The sequence below is a fragment of the Cnephaeus nilssonii genome, assembly GCF_951640355.1.
Source record: "Cnephaeus nilssonii genome assembly, chromosome: 23".
NCBI lineage: Eukaryota > Metazoa > Chordata > Mammalia > Chiroptera > Vespertilionidae > Cnephaeus > Cnephaeus nilssonii.
In genome coordinates this window covers 6,892,158-6,909,877 of record NC_137094.1, presented here as the reverse complement: position 1 = coordinate 6,909,877, position 17,720 = coordinate 6,892,158, and the positions used below count along the sequence as shown (strand labels likewise).

General features: G+C 45.1%; 1 protein-coding gene across 2 annotated transcripts in view; it reads right to left on the bottom strand.

Moving 5' to 3' along the window:
* Positions 1-17,720, bottom strand: part of AKT3 (AKT serine/threonine kinase 3) — a 211,931-nt gene that overhangs the window by 114,792 nt on the left and 79,419 nt on the right. Inside the window, exon 4 of one of the 2 annotated variants that reach the window (XM_079763614.1) lies at positions 9,540-9,614. The exons of the other annotated variant lie outside the window; for it this stretch is intronic. Coding sequence (XP_079619740.1) covers positions 9,540-9,614 — 75 coding nt within the window. The remainder of the gene's footprint in view (positions 1-9,539; positions 9,615-17,720) is intronic. 2 annotated transcript variants of the gene reach the window in all.

The window sequence follows — 17,720 nt, the reverse complement described above, 5'->3', positions numbered from 1 at the left end:
GATCAAAACCAAGAACTGAGACTCAATAAAGCATCTCAAAGACATCATGTTTTCAAATACAAATATGAGGAACGTTTTTCCACATTATGAAACGCACTAAACCTTAAAGTTAATTAATGATATTTTTGACAAAATTGTGTATTAAACATCTCTGAGCTGAAAAACAGTTTCTTCTCCATTTCCAACAAAATTCAGGGAGTCCTAAATTTGAGCGTAAATATGAATTGCCAGGGTGCTTAATGCAAATGTACCCATCTTGCAGGATCTCAAACCTAGAAAATGATTCCAGTTTCTAGAAAACTGCTTTTTTAAATATATGTTTTATTGATATTTTAGAGAGAGAGAGGAAAGCTGAAGGAGAGAGATAGATAGAGGTAGAGGTAGAAGTAGAGGTAGATATGTGTGTGTGTGTGTGTGTGTGTGTGTGTGTGTGTGTGTGTGTGTGTATATATATATATATATATATATATATATATATATATATATATATATGGAGAGAGAGAGAGAGAGAGAGAGAGAGAGAGAGAAACATCCATCGGCTGCCTCCTACAGGACACTTACTGGGGATCAAGCCCACAACCCGGGCATCGAACCAGCGACCTCTCAGTGCATGGGCTAGAGCCAACCAACTGAGCCACACAGGCTAGGGCTAGAAAACTGCATTTTTAACAAGCATCCCAAGTAAGGATTCAGGTGAGCTATAGCCCACCCTTTAAGAAACAGTAAGTACTACACTTCTACAGGGAGAACTTATTTGAATTTTAAATTAAAATCCATGTTCATTCATCACCTCGCTGATCAGCAAAAACTTACAAGGTACTTGGGGAGAAAAGATGAATAAAAGGCAACTTCTATCCTAAAATCCCTTAGGATACACGAGGGGAAAGGAGGTACACAAGTAAGACGAGGATGAGGACATCAGAAGTGTGACAAGGAGCTGGCAGAGTTCCAGAAGGGGGACGTCATTCTCACAGGGCACCATGGAAACGGGATAAAAGAGATGGAACCTGAGCTACCTCTTGAAGGACCGATGGGCAGGACTCCGCCATCTGACGGGAGCGAAGCAGGTCCTCCAGGAGGGAAAGGCGCTATGGGCCAGGGGCAGGGAGGGAAACCCCAGGCCACTCCCTGGGTGAGGGGACCAGCCTGGCGGAGCGACAACGGGGCAGGAAGACACGGCAGATCTCAGCCTTTTTCTGTCTCTATCTCAGAGACAAGAATACACCCCAGCAGGAACTGTGCTCACCACACACGCATCTGCAAGGGTTGGGGGTGGGGACAGGAACCACTGAAATTAGGGCCTCAGGGGCAACTAAATGAACTAAAATAATATGTGTACGAGATCGTGCACCTTTGGTTCCTTTTAGGAGACTGTAAGCCACTCTGGCTTCTTCAAGATACCGCTAAAAGATAGGTAGCTCTTCCAAACACCACTGCCTAGAAAATCGATGAAAGCAGGGATCGGCTTGTAACAGGCGTCCTCAAACTACGGCCCGCGGGCCACATGCGGGTGTTTTTGCCGTTTTGTTTTTTTACTTCAAAATAAGATATGTGCAGTGTGCATAGGAATTTGTTCATAGTTTTTCTTAAACTATAGTCTGGCCCTCCAACGGTCTGAGGGACAGTGAACTGGCCCCCTGTTTAAAAAGTTTGAGGACCCCTGGCTTATAAGGTTTGGAGGTACTAATGAACAGGATATGCATACCACATGTCTGTGGCTACAAGATGTCGCAATTGTTCAAAATGAATAAGCAACCCACTAGCACAATTTTCAAAGTAGTAGCTACACGTACACAGAGAAACGAGGTCGCGTGCATTCCCTCACGTGTCACGTGCTTAGGGGCACGGGAAGGCTGCTGTCCTGTGTGAAAGGCGGGACTTACAAAAGGCTGACACAGGGCAGATTGCAGTTAACAACTCAACAACATGGCCCTGATGCTGGTGGTGCTAATGGTGATTCCAACTGTCTGCTTGCTCTGCGGCTGGGCATTCTAACGGATCTTAAGTTGGGTGAATGTGGGGTTCCAACGGGGGGTTACCTACTCCCCAATCAGTAGGCCAAATCCACTTCCGTGGTAACATCCGGAAAAATCCCTGGATGAAGAAAGAATCAATTCTTTTTAACTATCAAAAAAAAAAATAGGGTGAATATCATTTGACTTACCTACTAGATGTAAAAATATCTTATACATTAAGGTGAACTCAACTAATGCAGAAAACAAACTAAAAATGCAGCAAATATTTAATATGGTCTGTTAGTAATGTCTGAGTCCAGTTTCTATGATAAACTTACAACAGTCATTTCTCAAAATAACAGATAATTTTCCTGAAAAACTTCATAGTTGCTCAACTTGTTAACCAATATTCTCTTTCTCAACCCAAGAGAAAGTTCTTTATTTATGAGTAAGCACTCAGTCCCACAACCATTTACGAGTTGTCCAAAAAGAAAAAAGAAAATAGGAAGATAATGGACCAAGAGTATAAGGTTCAAAATGCCTCAGGATGCTCAAATTCAGAGTCAAGTTTGTCTTCTACGTGGTTCTCACAACCCTTAAAAGCCAAAACATCTTCATGGAAAAGCTATGATTAGTAGAGACGGATGCACAGCAAAGGGGAAACTCATTTGACCCAAACACCTGCCATCCTTCAGCAAGTCGAAGCCAGGCAGGCAGGGGTGGGCTGGTGGCCTCGCCAAGGCTCCTGCCGGAGCTGCGGAGAGAGGCGTCAGCCTGTGGTCAAACCCGCCCCCCCGCCCCCCCCCCCATCACCCACCCAGTTTCCAACAGATCCCTTCCACACACCCCGGTTATGACAGAAAATGAGCAATTCACACAGGTATAATTGTTTTCAGTTAATGTGGACACATTAACTTTTAAAAGGAGCCCAGCCTAGGTAACACACTAACTGGTCAAAAGTAAAACAAGGCAGCTCATGCCGACATCTGTTGAGGGAGGAAAAGAAGGGGAGACGGTGGGCAACGCTTAATCCTGGGGTCAGTCCTCCTAAGTCGACCTGCAGCACCGAAAGGTTCGTGCAATGAGGTGGGAACATGCGGACGTGGAAAAGCCTATTCTTTACACAACACCTGAGGGGCACAGAGAACCCAGGAAGCCCAGTTTCACGCCATCTCACTCACAGAGAAAGAACCACCACCCTCATACGTCAAGGAGCTCCTAGTAAAGAAAAAAAAAAAAGGAAAACCAAGAAAATGAAGCACCATAAATATTTTATAAACAGCAACTCAAAAATTGAATAGATCTGACCTTGACCTGCATTTAAAAAAAAAATAGTAAGAGACTTATAACACTAACTTAATAGCTACCCATGGGGGAATGTTGACATTTTATAATTAATGTAACTGTATGGCATTCAGCTACATCCCTCTAATCTACGTCATAAATTGCCATTCCAACAGCTAAAAGTAAAATGACATCCATAGCTTAACAGCAGCCGCTACAACGTGGATACTAAAGAGGGGAGCTATCATTTCCCTAAAGACCAGTGGTCGGCAAACTCATCAGTCAACAGAGCCAAATATCAACAGTACAACGATTGAAATTTCTTTTGAGAACCAAATTTTTTAAACTTAAACTTCTTCTAACGCCAGTTCTTCAAAATAGACTCGCCCAGGCCGTGGTATTTTGTGGAAGAGCCACACTCAAAGGGCCAAAGAGCCGCATGCGGCTCACGAGCCGCAGTTTGCCGACCACGGCCCTAAACCATGTACTGTCTACATGAATGGGACTCGACTATTCCTGGAGACCCTGGCCCAGACAAATGGTCTGATGGTTCCGTACAGCCACTGCCTGACACACCCACCAACCATTCACTGGAAGCTATCAATAGACAATTTGCTCCGTAAGATTTTCTGAATCCCTTACTGTTGGTTCATGATCCTTACACAGTCCTCACCACACACACACACACACACACACACACACACACACACACACCCTGTATTGACCCACCTTAAACCAAACGTTGGTCCTCGGTACACACCAACCTCACCTTCTTCCCCCCAGACATTGCCAGAGCGCTGCCACGCTCCGCCAGGTGGAGGCCTCCCTCACTGCAGCAGGTCATAACCCAGCTTTGCCCTATAAGCACTGCGAGGGAAATACTGGGAAAGCCAGCATGTGACACTATGCCAATTATAATAATATTTGTAATTCAAGCAAAACACGGAAAGATCCTTCTCCTATAGCCATGTATCTCGGCTCAAGGAATGACCCACTGTAAACTAGGAGTCCATGCCTCTTTTTAGAGTGGCTTTCAAGCCAGAAAGCTCAGGGTTCGAATTCTAGCCCCTCCATTTACTGGCCATGCAACCTGGGACCACTGACTTCACTAACCCTCAGCATCTTCATATTTAATTTCAGGGTTTTAAAATTCTACCCATCGAGCTCTTACCAGGATGAAATAAAATAAAAGAGAAAAAAAACACTTAATGAAAAGCTGATTAACAATTTTTCATTTCCTTCCCTCATTTCATTCATTTGCCACCTTCACAATTTTTGTCATCTCCCCTTCTATCTATCTTTCCAGCATTTTCCTTTACACAGGCTCACATATTTGTTTCCTCAGGAGATTCAGCCTTATCATCAAACACTATCTACTGATGGGCCGGCTATGAAAACAGACAATGGCCAGACTACATGACACCCGAACTCTGACCTTGGCAACCAGCCAGGATGCCACAATCACAGCGTCTGCAGCCAAGTGTCCGGGACAGGCAGGACTTGGTCCGTGACCACCCGTTCCCAATGTCCGCCTCTGCTTCCCACCTGGACCAGCCAGAGAAAGCGGACTACAACCCCTAACAAGCACTAAGAGGCCGCCTCCAGCGTCCCAGGCCCACCTGCGACCAGGGCACACCTGAATCCCCCTGCCCCTTTTCTTTTTACCATAAAGCGTTGCCACTCCTCTGCCTGCTTTGAGGATGGGCCACGAGCACGTTCAGGTGGCCGACTTTTGCTGCGCAGGCTCTGAACAGGTGGTCAGTCTGTTCTCGGTTGGGGGTAGTCTGTGTTGATGTCCACACCATGAAAGAACAGCAATGATTGGCTAGTTATATCCTATATAATAAAAGGCTAATATAGTGGAACACCGGTCACTATGACGTGCACTGACCACCAGGGGGCAGAAGCTGCCCCCTGGCAGTCAGTGCGCTCCCACAGGGGGAGCGCCGCTCAGCCAGCAGCCGGGCTCACGACTGGTGAGCACAGCGGCGGTAGCAGGAGACTCTCTTGTCTCCATGGCAGCGCTAAGGACCCCTTAAGGGATGTCCGCCTGCTGGCTTAGGCCCGCTCCCTGCATGCCTAAGCCGGCAGTCAGACATCCCCCGAGGGGTCTTGGACTTGAGAAGGCCCAGGCCAGGCTGAGAGACCCCTTCCCCCCAGTGCACAAATGTTGTGCACCGGGCATCTAGTACTTCTATAAAAAAAATAAATGCTTAACTAATAGAACTGAAAATGCTCCCTCTTGGACCACCTAAAATAAGCTCAACTGTCACACACTAGGGAATGCAGCCCCCTGTGGGATTCTAAGTCAGACAGGCTATGACCTCTTAGGGAGATGAAGTTAACAAGCTTCCTTTCTGATCTGTATGAGCAGTGTCTTCTTTATTAACACTTCTAAACCAGGATCTCTGAGGTCCGCTGGTGCTGTCGGGGTATTTGTCGGAGGGAGGGAAACCCCTCTTAGAGCTCTATGTCTGTGCGTGCCATCTGTCCCCAACTCCACAGGGCTCGGGCCTGAGTGGGGCTGAGTGGGGTGGGAGTGGGGAGGGGAACAATGACTCAGTCTAACAGCTTTCATGGAAGGCCACTTCTCCATGCCCGTGACCCTCATTCGCACCCTTCTTTCAAGATGCAAAGTCTGAGTCTAAATATTCCTATTCAACAACGTGATGCAAAGAGAGAACATGGGGAAAGGCGAGAACGTGTTTTGTTCTGTTTTTGCTTATGGGGAAGATCTATTCATCTTCAACTTAACATTTCTGAATTGCCCTAAAAATCCTCCAGTGTGGGCTGAGGTTAGAGTTCCAAGAAGCTCGAATGCTGCTTAATCTCTGGAATTACGCAACTGTGTCAAAAGTGTTTTGAATAATAATCTCAGGTGATGTGGAAGTCTGCGACACTACTGAGTGGCAACTCCAGAATGTTCTATAACTGACCTGGGTTCCCTAAAGAGAACAACAAAAGAGCCTGTGCACTGATAATAAAAACTTAACTCAAGTCCAGAAAAATGAGGAATAAATACCAACGGACAAGCAAGTTCCCTCACATGGACACGGTCACCCAGCCATTGCTGTGTGCCTTGCCCAGCAGCACTGTAATGGTTCTAGGAGAACCCCCTGCACAGGATGCGGCTAATTATGTATATTCAAGTGATTAGCAAGCACTTGTTGCCTCTTTCACACCACCCTCCCAACAGCAGCCTTTGAGAGGAGAATAGACTGCAAATTTATTGAGAGAACACTGTTAATCCTTGGGGGAGAATGCAAATGTAAACAGGACTCCTCTACATCAAGGTGCTTTGACAACAACAATCATCTGTACAAACACATGCTCAACAACAAACAGGTGTTCTATTTCACAACTAGCGCCCATTTGATGCTTGCAAGTGAGCACTCCGAGCAAACTGTTACAAGTACTTCGAAACCAGCTGCAAGGACTATAATTAGCCGCGTTCCTACACTTTGTTTACTTCTACCTGCTCAGCGCTGTGCTGTGCCAATGGGCACACTCTCGGGAAAATGGCCGTTTCGGGGCTTTCCCTGTTCAGGTAGAGAGAGAGGACCGACTAGAGTCCATTTCAACGCATTTAACCAGAACCTTCTGCAAGCAAGCAGCCCAAGAAAAAACACTCGAGGCAAAACTCAAAACTTTTGTTTTAAAACATGTATTAACTAGAGGCCTGGTGCACAAGACATTCATGCACTGGGGGGTGGGTGTCCCTCAGCCCGGCCTGCGCCCTCTCGCAGTCCAGGACCCCTAGGGGGATGTCTGCCTGCCGTCTTAGGCCCGCTCCCCGAGGGGTCCTTAGCATTGCCGTGGAGGAAGGAGAGGCTCCCGCCACTGCCGCTGTGCTCGCCAACTGTGAGCCTGGCTTCTGGTGGAGCACACTGACCACCAGGGGGCAGCAACAGGTTGTTCCACCATTCGGTCTATTTGCGTATTAGGGTTTTATTATATAGGATGAGACCAAAAAAAGATAGTTTATGCTCAAAACCTGTTTAAAGTTTTGACTCAAAAGAGACTCAAATTATTGTTAAGTAGAAGGGGGAGGAGAAATATTATAAAAGCCCATCCATTAAAGGATAAGTAGAATACAGGGCTATTTGCCCCAACGGAATACTCTACAGCAGTTAACAGGCAGGAGCTACCAGCAGCTATAGCTGTAACTACACAGCATGAATAGAGCTCACCAAAATAATACTGAGTGGGGAAAAAGGAAATTTCAGAATGTGAAGAACTAAAGACTAGCCATCAGCAAAAGTTCACAGTAACCAAAATCAATTCTACAAACTGCAAACATAATTCCAAAGTCAGGATTTTCCAATGCACTAATACAAAGCCCAACATACACCCAAGTCAACTGTGGCAGGGCCTCTCAATATGAAGAATCTGGCCGGGCCGATCCTCCTCAAACCCAGAACGGATTCACTGCCAGGTTGGTGCAGGTGGAGACGGTGTCAGCCCAGGCATCAGGGTGTCTCCTGTCGGCACTCTGACTCAACAGTTTTCGACCAACGAAGAATTCACGAATGAATGAACATATGAGAGTGAGTGAATGCATACACAGAACGAAGTTCACAAGTAAATTGAAATGCCAGAAGATTGTTTTTTAAAATGTGAGCTATAAAAAGGAAAAAGTAAGTCATAGTATTACATTATTTTGAAATGCTTGTTAAAATATCATTTTAGTAAGGTACTTATAACTTGAACAAGCTACTCATACGAAAAATAATGGTAATATTATTTTACAGTTAGAAAAGATATTTTGTTCTATTTCCCCTCAAATTTTTCACCATCTTTCTTCATTATTAAGCTTTTCAGCTATTTCCACAGACTGAGCTGCAGAAGGAGCTCATGATTGTGCATGTTTTACACAATCGTATGTGGGAAACAAAACCTAAATCCATTAACCCTTTGCACTCGCTTGCTTTTTTTCTCAATTCCTTTATTCTAATGCTAACCGTGTCGAGTCACACTCGACATCCGAGTGCAAAAGGTTAAGTCCCCGCCCACCCACATGCACCTCAAAATCACGTGAGACCCAGACCCGGCCACACCCTCCCCATTGGGCTAGCTCCAGACCCGGCTCACCCTTGTCAAGCCCTGCCGGGCAGGGGGCGTAGCCTCAGGTCCCTGCTGATTGCTCGTTAAGGCTCCTTATGGGAACTTGGCCTCAGCTATGGGTGCAGCCATCTTTGTGATGGAGTGATGGTCAATTAGCATATTCCCTCTTTATTAGATAGGATAATGTATAAAGCAATCGGCACAGGGCCTGGCATATACCATAGAAGCGATCAATATATTTTAGACATTATAACCACTGATCATTATCAGCTGCAATAATAGACATTCAGATTCCAAAAAACTGAGCTTAAGGAAAGAACAGCAGGCCTCAACTGGCTGCCCTTGATGCCCAGTGAAATTTACTAAAAATGAAAGCGACTAATGGAGGCTGAAAGAAACGTACTCCTGGGAGGAATAGCAGGAACAGGAAGGAAAGAGTTCTATAAAGACTTAAAAGTCAGGAAAACGCCAGCTGTAGAGCAGTTGTGCCCTCAGAGATATTTCAGAGACAAAACAAAACGAGAATGGAGACTACAGTAACAGGTCCGCGGAAAGCCACGTGCTCAGATTGTAGAACATGGAAGCCTAACTATGAGCAGAGGAAGCCAAGGCACAGGCCAGGTTAGAACATAAAACAAAACCGAGAGAGAGGACGGAGACTTCGCTCAAGGCTCCTCCAGGGAGAAAACCTCCAAGTCCAGCAGGTTCCCTTGGGAAAGGATGCTACCCAAACTTGTCATTTCCTTTCCGCCTTCCCGATGAATAGGACCCATGGAACTGGCTCTGTGTGGACATTTACAAATGTCTGCTGAGTAAATGAACTATGGCACACCTATCTATATATATAAAAGGCTAATATGCTAAGTGTCCGTCCAGGTAATGACGTCACATAGCAATGCCCAGCTTCCTCTCCCTAGCGACTAGCCTCCTTGTAGTTTCTTCAGCCCAAGAACACAACTTGCTTTATAGCCAGGTGGAAACATTTTACACTTTAACCAAATGTCTGTGAAGCATTTTCCCATGCCTCATCTCATTTGATCCTCACAGAAGTCCTGGAGTAGGTACATAGGAGACTCTATGGAATCCTATTTTCTTTTCATTAGCTGGAAAATAAAGTTTTAGAAAAATCAGAAACTTGACCCAACTGAAAATAAGAAATGGTGGACCTTGAAAATGACTTCAGGTTTTCTCACTGTGCAGAATATAGTCAAACACTGCTGCAGTTAAATATTTTACCTTTGTTCTCACTGCGTGATCGACAATAATAATCTGCTTCGTGTTGATATTTACTGCTCTGCTGCTGACAATTACCTGAAAGAGAAGTTGGGGTGCTTCACTGGGCTGGGAAAAGTTTAGCTAAATCAGAGAGCAAGTCTAATTAAGCAAGTTTATTCTATATCTATAAAAGGCTAAGTTGACTCGCGCATGTGCGATACATATAAAGCTCTCGTTGGCACTAATCGCACACATATGTCTTCATCTGTCATTGTCGATCATGAATTTGGTTGACACTTATATTACAGAGAAAGGGCGAATCGCGATATTAAAATATTTCTTCTAATTAATTTCCATTCAATGTGCATGAATTTATGCACCGGGCCACGAGTATAGTATATGTAAAATGCTACTGAGTACAGACTAGTTCCCTTCCCCGGCATCATTTCTCACCAGGCCCTTCCTCACAGACCACCTCCAGCCCCACCTATCTATTGTCACGGCCAAGGCGGCCCCAGGGCCCACTCTGTCACCTTTTGTTGGTCTTCTCATCACTGACACCCAGGGACCTGCTTCCCTTCACCCTGTAACAGGAGGCTCCTCCTCTTCCTGCAGGCCTCAGCTTTACCTTCTCCACCTCTAGAAAGTCTTTCTTGACTCTCCTGCATTCAGGATGCATGTGCATGGACAAGTCACGATTTCTCTGTGCCTCAGTATACGCACCTGCAAACGGGGATGATAACAGGCTTACCTCGAAGACTGCGGGGAGGATGAAGTGAGGTGATTCATGGGAGCACCCAAAATAGTGCTTGGCAAGTAGTCCCTGCTCAGTAAACAGAGCTGTCTTTATTTCTGACCACTAATCTAGGTTAAGAGCCCCCTTTTCATCTCATTATTATTATCTCTCCTTTCCTGCCACAGCACTGACCAACGCGTGGGTTCCGCTATATTTGCGAAGGAAGAGGAAAAGCAGAAAGACAGAAATAAAAGTGAAGGAAGTAGAAGGAAAGTGGGCACCTGAGACAGGAATGAACCGAGTGGAAGAGATGAGGGAAAAGGCAGATTCCTTAGTAAGACAGGAAAATAAAACTGGATCCCTGCTTCAAGGATTTTGATGCTTTCCTCTTTTTTAACAATATATTGTTATTGTTATCAGAGAAGAAGGGAGAGGGAGAGAGAGATAGAAACATCCATAATGAGAGAGAATCATGGATCGGCTGCTTCCTAGACACCGCACACTGGGGATGGAGCCCACAACGTGGATATGTGCCCTGACCAGGAATTGAACTGTGACCACCTGGTTCATAGGTCAATGCTCAACCACTGAGCCACACTGGCCAGGCCTGATTCTTTCCTCTTGATTCTACACTAAATCAGACAGCAATGAGAGTCCAGTAGGGGAAGTTACTGGGTGTCAATGATGAGAATGATACTTCGGTAGAAACCAGATGAAATGAAATCAAGGGCCAAAAGGCTTCCTTGTCCTCATCCGGGAATAAAAATCACACACAGAACCTGATCTGGGCTAAAGTAGGCCACCCCTGTCAATCATGAAAAGATTCCAAAACACTGAAGTACTTTGGTTTCTTCATACAAATTATCTGTTCATTTTAAAATAACGTAGAGCAGCATTACGGCCAGAGAGTAAGATCAACTAATATACTCCAATTGCACCAACTCCCTCTTTAGCCCAGTGAAGTTAAACAGAAGAAAGCACAATGAATAGGCCCTTCACCAAAAAAGAAATGTTTGTTTTTGCAGGTTAGCTCCACCATTTTCTTCACATTTGCATCCTAATAGTTCTACTTGGTCTCCCCATTATGCAACAGTTCTTTACAATGCAGCCAGCTACCCTGACAACTGGGCTCCTTTGCCAGAGTGGCTTTGTCTAAACCCTAAAGCTGTGCTGGGCTCTGCCCTGAGCCCGGGGGCCGCCTGTGATCTGAATGCCAATGAAGAGTACAGACCCTGTTGTCTAACAAGCCAGCGACTAAAAGGTCGCTCTGGGGTCAACCAACTGTCTCGCCTACTTTCATGCACTTAAGAGACTGGAAAATGAAGCTAGAAACGCATCCTATTTCTTAGGGAAAGGTATTAACTGTTTAACCTTCATCAGACATGACAGGGCTTCAACTTTAAAGCAGCGAGGATCTGGTAAACCTTCCTATGTAAATAAAGTGCTTATTCTTTTAAACAGGAATAAGCTTCAACTTAAGGAAAAAGTGTAAATACGTTTCAGTCATCCTATCAAGTTTGAGGATATTTAGAGAATTTATACATGAAAACCTTGTATCCTACTTACCACTTGGTAACTGATTTAAAGGGTTCAATGATAAGGCTATAAAGATGGTAAACCGTTCACTGTAAAGTTTGGCGTTTGGATACGCAATCTAAGAAATGCAAAATTAATAACTCTGAGGAACCCATTCCTAGGGAGTACCTACTAAATAGCAAACATTAAAAATGCTAATAGGAGCAGAAAAATACTGGTTTAACTACAGAGTTCCATTTCGATTGTCAATGAAAAATAACGTGCGTTTTTGTTTGTTTGTTTACATGGCTATCAGCTCCTACCACACATTTCCTTATTCCGGTTCTTGGAGGCTCCCTTTTATTAAAAAAATTCTTTATTGTTGAAAGTATTACATATGTCCCCTTTTCTCCCCACTGACCCCTCCAGCCCACCCTCCTCCCCCAACCCAGAGGCTCCCTCTTATTCCTCTTAACTAATTCGCCATCTCTCTCATTCAATCAAAGCCAAATCCTCTGTTTCACCTCCTAGGTAGCTGTCACCTCTGTCCATCTAACCTGCTGCCACCCCCTAACTCGGGTCACCTCCTCTCACCTGGACTCCTGCAAGTCTTCTGACTGGTCTCTGGCCAGAGCAGACGCAGAGTACCTGCATGAATTTTTTTTTTTAATCCTCATCCGAGGATTTTTTTTCCCCATTGATTTTGAGAGAGAGTGGAAGAGAAAGGGAAAGACAGAGAGAAATATTGATGTGAGAGAAACAAATCAATTGGTTGCCTCCTATATGCACTCCCTACCAGGAGCCTGCAACCCAGGTACGTGCCCTTGACCGGAATCGAACCCGGGAGCCTTGGTCCACAGGCCGATGCTCTACCCACGGAACCAAACCGGCTAGGGCATGTATGAATTCTGAAGTTCTCCAAACCACATTTAAAAAGCTAATTTACAACTATTTTACACAATATACTCTACATAACCAAATATATCCAAGATAGTGTCACTTCAACAAGTAATCAGTAAAAAAGTTATTGATCTATCTTATTCTTTTTTCTTCCAAAGCAGCATGAATTCAAAATCCTGATGGGTTTTAGACCTACAGCACATCTCAATTTAGGCTTTATGTTTTCAATAGCTTAACCTTTTGCACTCGGATGTCGAGTGTGACTCGACACGGTTAGCATTAGAATAAAGGAATCGAGAAAAAAGCAAGCGAGTGCAAAGGGTTAAGTGTTAAAATAATCCTGGCAACAACAACAAAAAAGGAAGTTCAAGGAAAAATATTTTATATTACTTCCATTTTCAAAATAAAATTAAAATCCAGTTCTGCAGCCACATGTGGAACCCTCCACGGCCACCTGTGGCTCGTGGCTACTGTGTGCCCAGCACAGCGGCAGGGCGTCGATCTCTGCCTCTTCTAACAGACGCCACAGATTCAAGAATGCCAACTGGCCCACCGGTGTGGCTCAGTGGTTAGCATCGACCTAGGAACCAGGAGGTCAGGGTTCGATTCCGGTCAGGGCACATGCTTGGGATGTGGGCTCGATACCCATTAGGGGCCATGCAGGAGGCAGCTGATCAATGATTCTCATCATTGATGCTTCTCTCTCTCTCTCTCTCTGAAATCAATAAAAATATATTTGTAAAAAGAAGGCAGACTGTTCACATCCTCCACTGGCTCGAGTCCTTTGACTTCTTCTCAGGGGCCTCCTGACAAAGCCCAGCTCTTACTGGGGTCCTGCGACATGCTCCTCTTTCTTCCCCAGACCCCGCTCCCTCCACTGTCCCTTGACACTCGCTCCGGTCAAACTGCGCTTTCCCAGAGACACGCTGAGCTCTGAGCCCCTCACCTGCGCTGTTCACTCTGCTGGACACTCTTCTCTTCCCCGTCCCTGTCCCCTGGCCACCAGCTCCCAGCAGAGACCACTCCTCTCCCCGCCAAATCCCTAGCGCTTACTAAGATGCCTGGTGCTTTGAAGGCAGTGGATACACAGGAACCAATCAGCGGAGTCAGCTGCGCTGTCAAGTGAGCGGAGGACAGGCCCTCAAGTCCACACGGGTGGCAGGAAGGGAACAGTCCTCCTGTGAGCTCATTCGTGGTTGCACCAGCACCAGCCAAAGCAGACGGGCCGTGAGGAACGGCCAAAATCAGCACGGACACGCCGGACTCGCAAAGTTGGACTATTCCGTGAGAGTGCCACCTTGTGCCCTGATTCTCGTGCCCACTGGAAAGAAGTATGCCTGAAGACCAGAGAACTGTCCCCCCCTCCCCCCCATTTCTTAGAAGGGGAGCGCATTGGCATCATTCCTGGTTTCTTCCTCTCCCTTTACTCCATCTAATTCTGGTGAGCCAGAACAATTTATCTGGTGGATGAACTTGGGAGAGGAAACCTGGATATGCAGAAGGAAGCTCATCCCTTTTTCTAACTTCTGAAGCCATTGGGCTGCAGGAAATGCAAATCTGCCTTTGTTCCTCCTTGCAAGAGACCAGCAAACCAACGACACAGGGCCTGCAGCCTGTTTTTTAAATAAAGTTTTATTGGCACGCAGCCGTGCCACTGGTTCTCTGCGGTGCCTTCAGCACCACAATCAGGGAGCCGAGTAGGTGGAGCTGTGCCAGAAGCCGCCGGGTCCACCCAGGTATTTACTCTCCGGCCCTTCACAGAGCGAGGCCCTGCTGATGGCACTGACACACCTGCTCTGCCTGGGATACTCCTGGGAAGGTCGGCCTAACTCTGCGATGCAGTCAGCCATGACGTGGCTCTCACACTAAGACCTCTCCAAGGTCATCTTCATCAGGGTGTATTTTGGCCGCCGTCTTACTCTTCATTGTGTATCTAATACCGTATAGAACGCCAGGTGAGCACGAGTAATGATTTATACTGTGCCCTCTAGAAACCCCAACACTTCATCTATGCACATTTTCTTCTCTTTATTCTTCCCCCACCCCCGCCAAAGCATGAATTCAAAACCCAGTGTGGGCTGTACACTTACACCTCGGCATGAAGTTCTAGGATATGCAATTTAAGGGAAGGAGTCTTAGTCAAGCACTAGTGCCAGCTGCAAAGGACTTAAGAATCTGTGTTATGAAGGGAATGTTGGCCCAACCTCTGGGAAATTTATATTATTGTTAACTTCATCACGCACACAGTGGTATATTCTTTATCTTATCAATAAAGAATGCTAGCAGTCTAACCTCTAGCCTAGTAATTTAAAGACTTACACTGTTAAGTTTTCATGTTAGATCCTTTATGAAAACATATACCAGCTTAGCAGGGGTGACTCAGTGGTTGAACATCAACCTATGAACCAGGAGGTCAAGTTTCGATTCCCGGTCAAGGCACATGCCTGGGTGGCAGGCTTGATCCCCAGTGTTGGGCGTGCAAGAGGCAGCCAATCAATGATTCTCTCTCTGAAATCAATAAAAACGTATTTTTTAAAAAACAGATACCTATCTGTATTTTCTGCAAAAAGTTTGTTAGTCTTTGGACATCAATGATTTTTGTTTCCCTGAATGTTTCTCTCTAAACCAATCAAGCCCTAGCTGGTTTGGCTCAGTGGATAGAGCATCGGCCTGCACACTGAAGGGTCTCAGGTTTCATTCTGGTCAAGGGCACATGCCTGGGTTGTGGGCTCGATCCCCAGTAGGGGGCATGCAGGAGGCAGCCAATCAACGATTCTCTCTCATCGTTGATGTTTCTCTCTCTCCCCCTCTCCCTTCCTCTCTGAAATCAATAAAAATATATTAGAAAAATAAATATTACACAAAAAGGACACACTAGACACATATTTCCAGTAACACTAGTAAAAAACTATCCCAATCATTTACTAAGGAGCAGTTATCTTTTTTTCTCATGGTGATGTTGTTCAAACTAAACCCTTTCAGCCAATGACAATTCTGTCATACATACTTGAGAAATTTCACATGCAACAATATTAATCCTTGACAATAACCATAGAGAAGTTAAACAGGGGATTAAGATTTTCCTTTTATAAGTTTATAGAATAATAATCTTACATAAGATATTTAAATAAGTCAATGAGAACACTGCATATTTTTATCACATGCTTTTTATTCATTTTAACTTCTTAACCAATGATGTTTGAGATCATTTCCCCGACGCCACACATCTCGTGTTTCCAAAGTTTCTTACTGAAGTTGCTTCAGTAACTTAATCCAAGATTAGCAACACATTGTGGCGTACAGAATACTTCCTACCTCAGTGCTAACTCAGGTTTATTTTTGGTTGCCAGGAATTCTTTCTAGAACAAAACCAAGAATAAAAAACAAACCCATTAGAGCTTTTCAGAGAAATCACATTTGTGCAAAATATTTTAAATGATAAATGGAAAAGACCTTAATTTTCTAAATAAAGTATTTTTCATCTCAATTAGGCCATAAGTTCTTTATAATCACAATATTTAACAAATAGTGATAGACTATAATACTTTTCTCATAATCCTTCAATACATTCGGTGACATATGCCTCCTGTGAGAGCTGTCACCTTCCTAAGTTGAAAATTAAAAAAAAAAAAAGCAAGCCAGTTAAAATCATATAAAAACATGGGATTCCATTAAATGATAAATATGACTCTCTGGTAACCAGACACCTTACACACTTGTTTTTATGTTTTCTTCTCATTGGGTAGTACAGCAAAGCAAGCTTTGTGGTCTTTTCTATTTTGCTAACAGAAACCTATTTGTCCTCATAAACATATTCTCTGAACTCTAGTATTTAAGAAAGATGGCACTCTTCTTGCAAAAATCAGGGACATCAAATATTTCAGGGGCTGCCGGGTATCCTATAAAATAAAAGCCTAATATGCAAATCGACCGGACCTTGGAAGGACTGGTGGAATGACTGGTCGCTATGAAGCACACTGACCAGCAGGGGAAAGACGCTCAACGCAGGAGCTGCCCCCAGCCTACAGGCCCCAGGCCAGCCCAGGGAGGGGCCGAAGGGGCCCCCCAATCGCCCTGCTGGTCGCCCCACAGATCGGCCCTGATCGCCGGCCAGGCGTAGGGACCCTACCCACGCACAGATTTTGTGCACCGGGCCTCTAGTCCTTTTATAAAAACCAATGGCTGGGCCATTCACTAACATGAGGTGGATTAGCTGATGCATCACTGACGGCTACAGCAGACACTGTTGGCCGGCTTCATGCCTACACGGTGGAGCGCATGGCCTCCGGGCTCCCCATGTCACAGAGCAGATCAAGAGAGGGGGTACAGGGCCTCAGAAGTGACAATATTCTCACGCACAGTCCATTGGCCAGAAACTAGTCCTACGGACCCACCAGAACTGCAGGGAAGGCTGGGAAATGTGGGAGCACATGGAGAAGGGGCCTCTACCCCAGAAACACAGCTCTAACGGGCCGCACAGGCATCCCCCACTGTGCTAGTAGGTGGCTGAGCTTGGTTACACGGACCAACCTTAGATAGATCTCAACAATGTCCAGTACTATTTCCTAGAGGAAAAAATTACTCTATGCCAAATGTTTTATATAACATCTGATTTACAATGTCCCTTCTTCACCTAAAGAAGTTTCATTTCTTTTATTTTTTTATTATTTTTATTGATTTCAGAGAGGAAGGAAGAGGGAGGGAGAAAGAGAAACATTAATGATGAGAAAGGATCATTGATCGGCTGCCTCCTGCATGCCCCTACCGGGGATCGAGCCTGCAACCTGGACATGTGCCTTGACCGGAATCAAACCTGGGACCCTTCGGTCCACAGGCTGACGCTGAATCTACTGAGCCAAACCGGCTAGGGCAGAAGTTTCATTTCTTTTAAATGCAGTGTCATAAAACTACTTTAGTATTCCAAATAAACAGCAAATATATGAAACAGTGCTCAACTTCAGTAGTCCTCAGGAAAATGCAAATTAGAACCTCAATGCCACATCGCTCCACACCCCCCAGAATGACTGGTACTAAAGACAGGCAATCCCAAA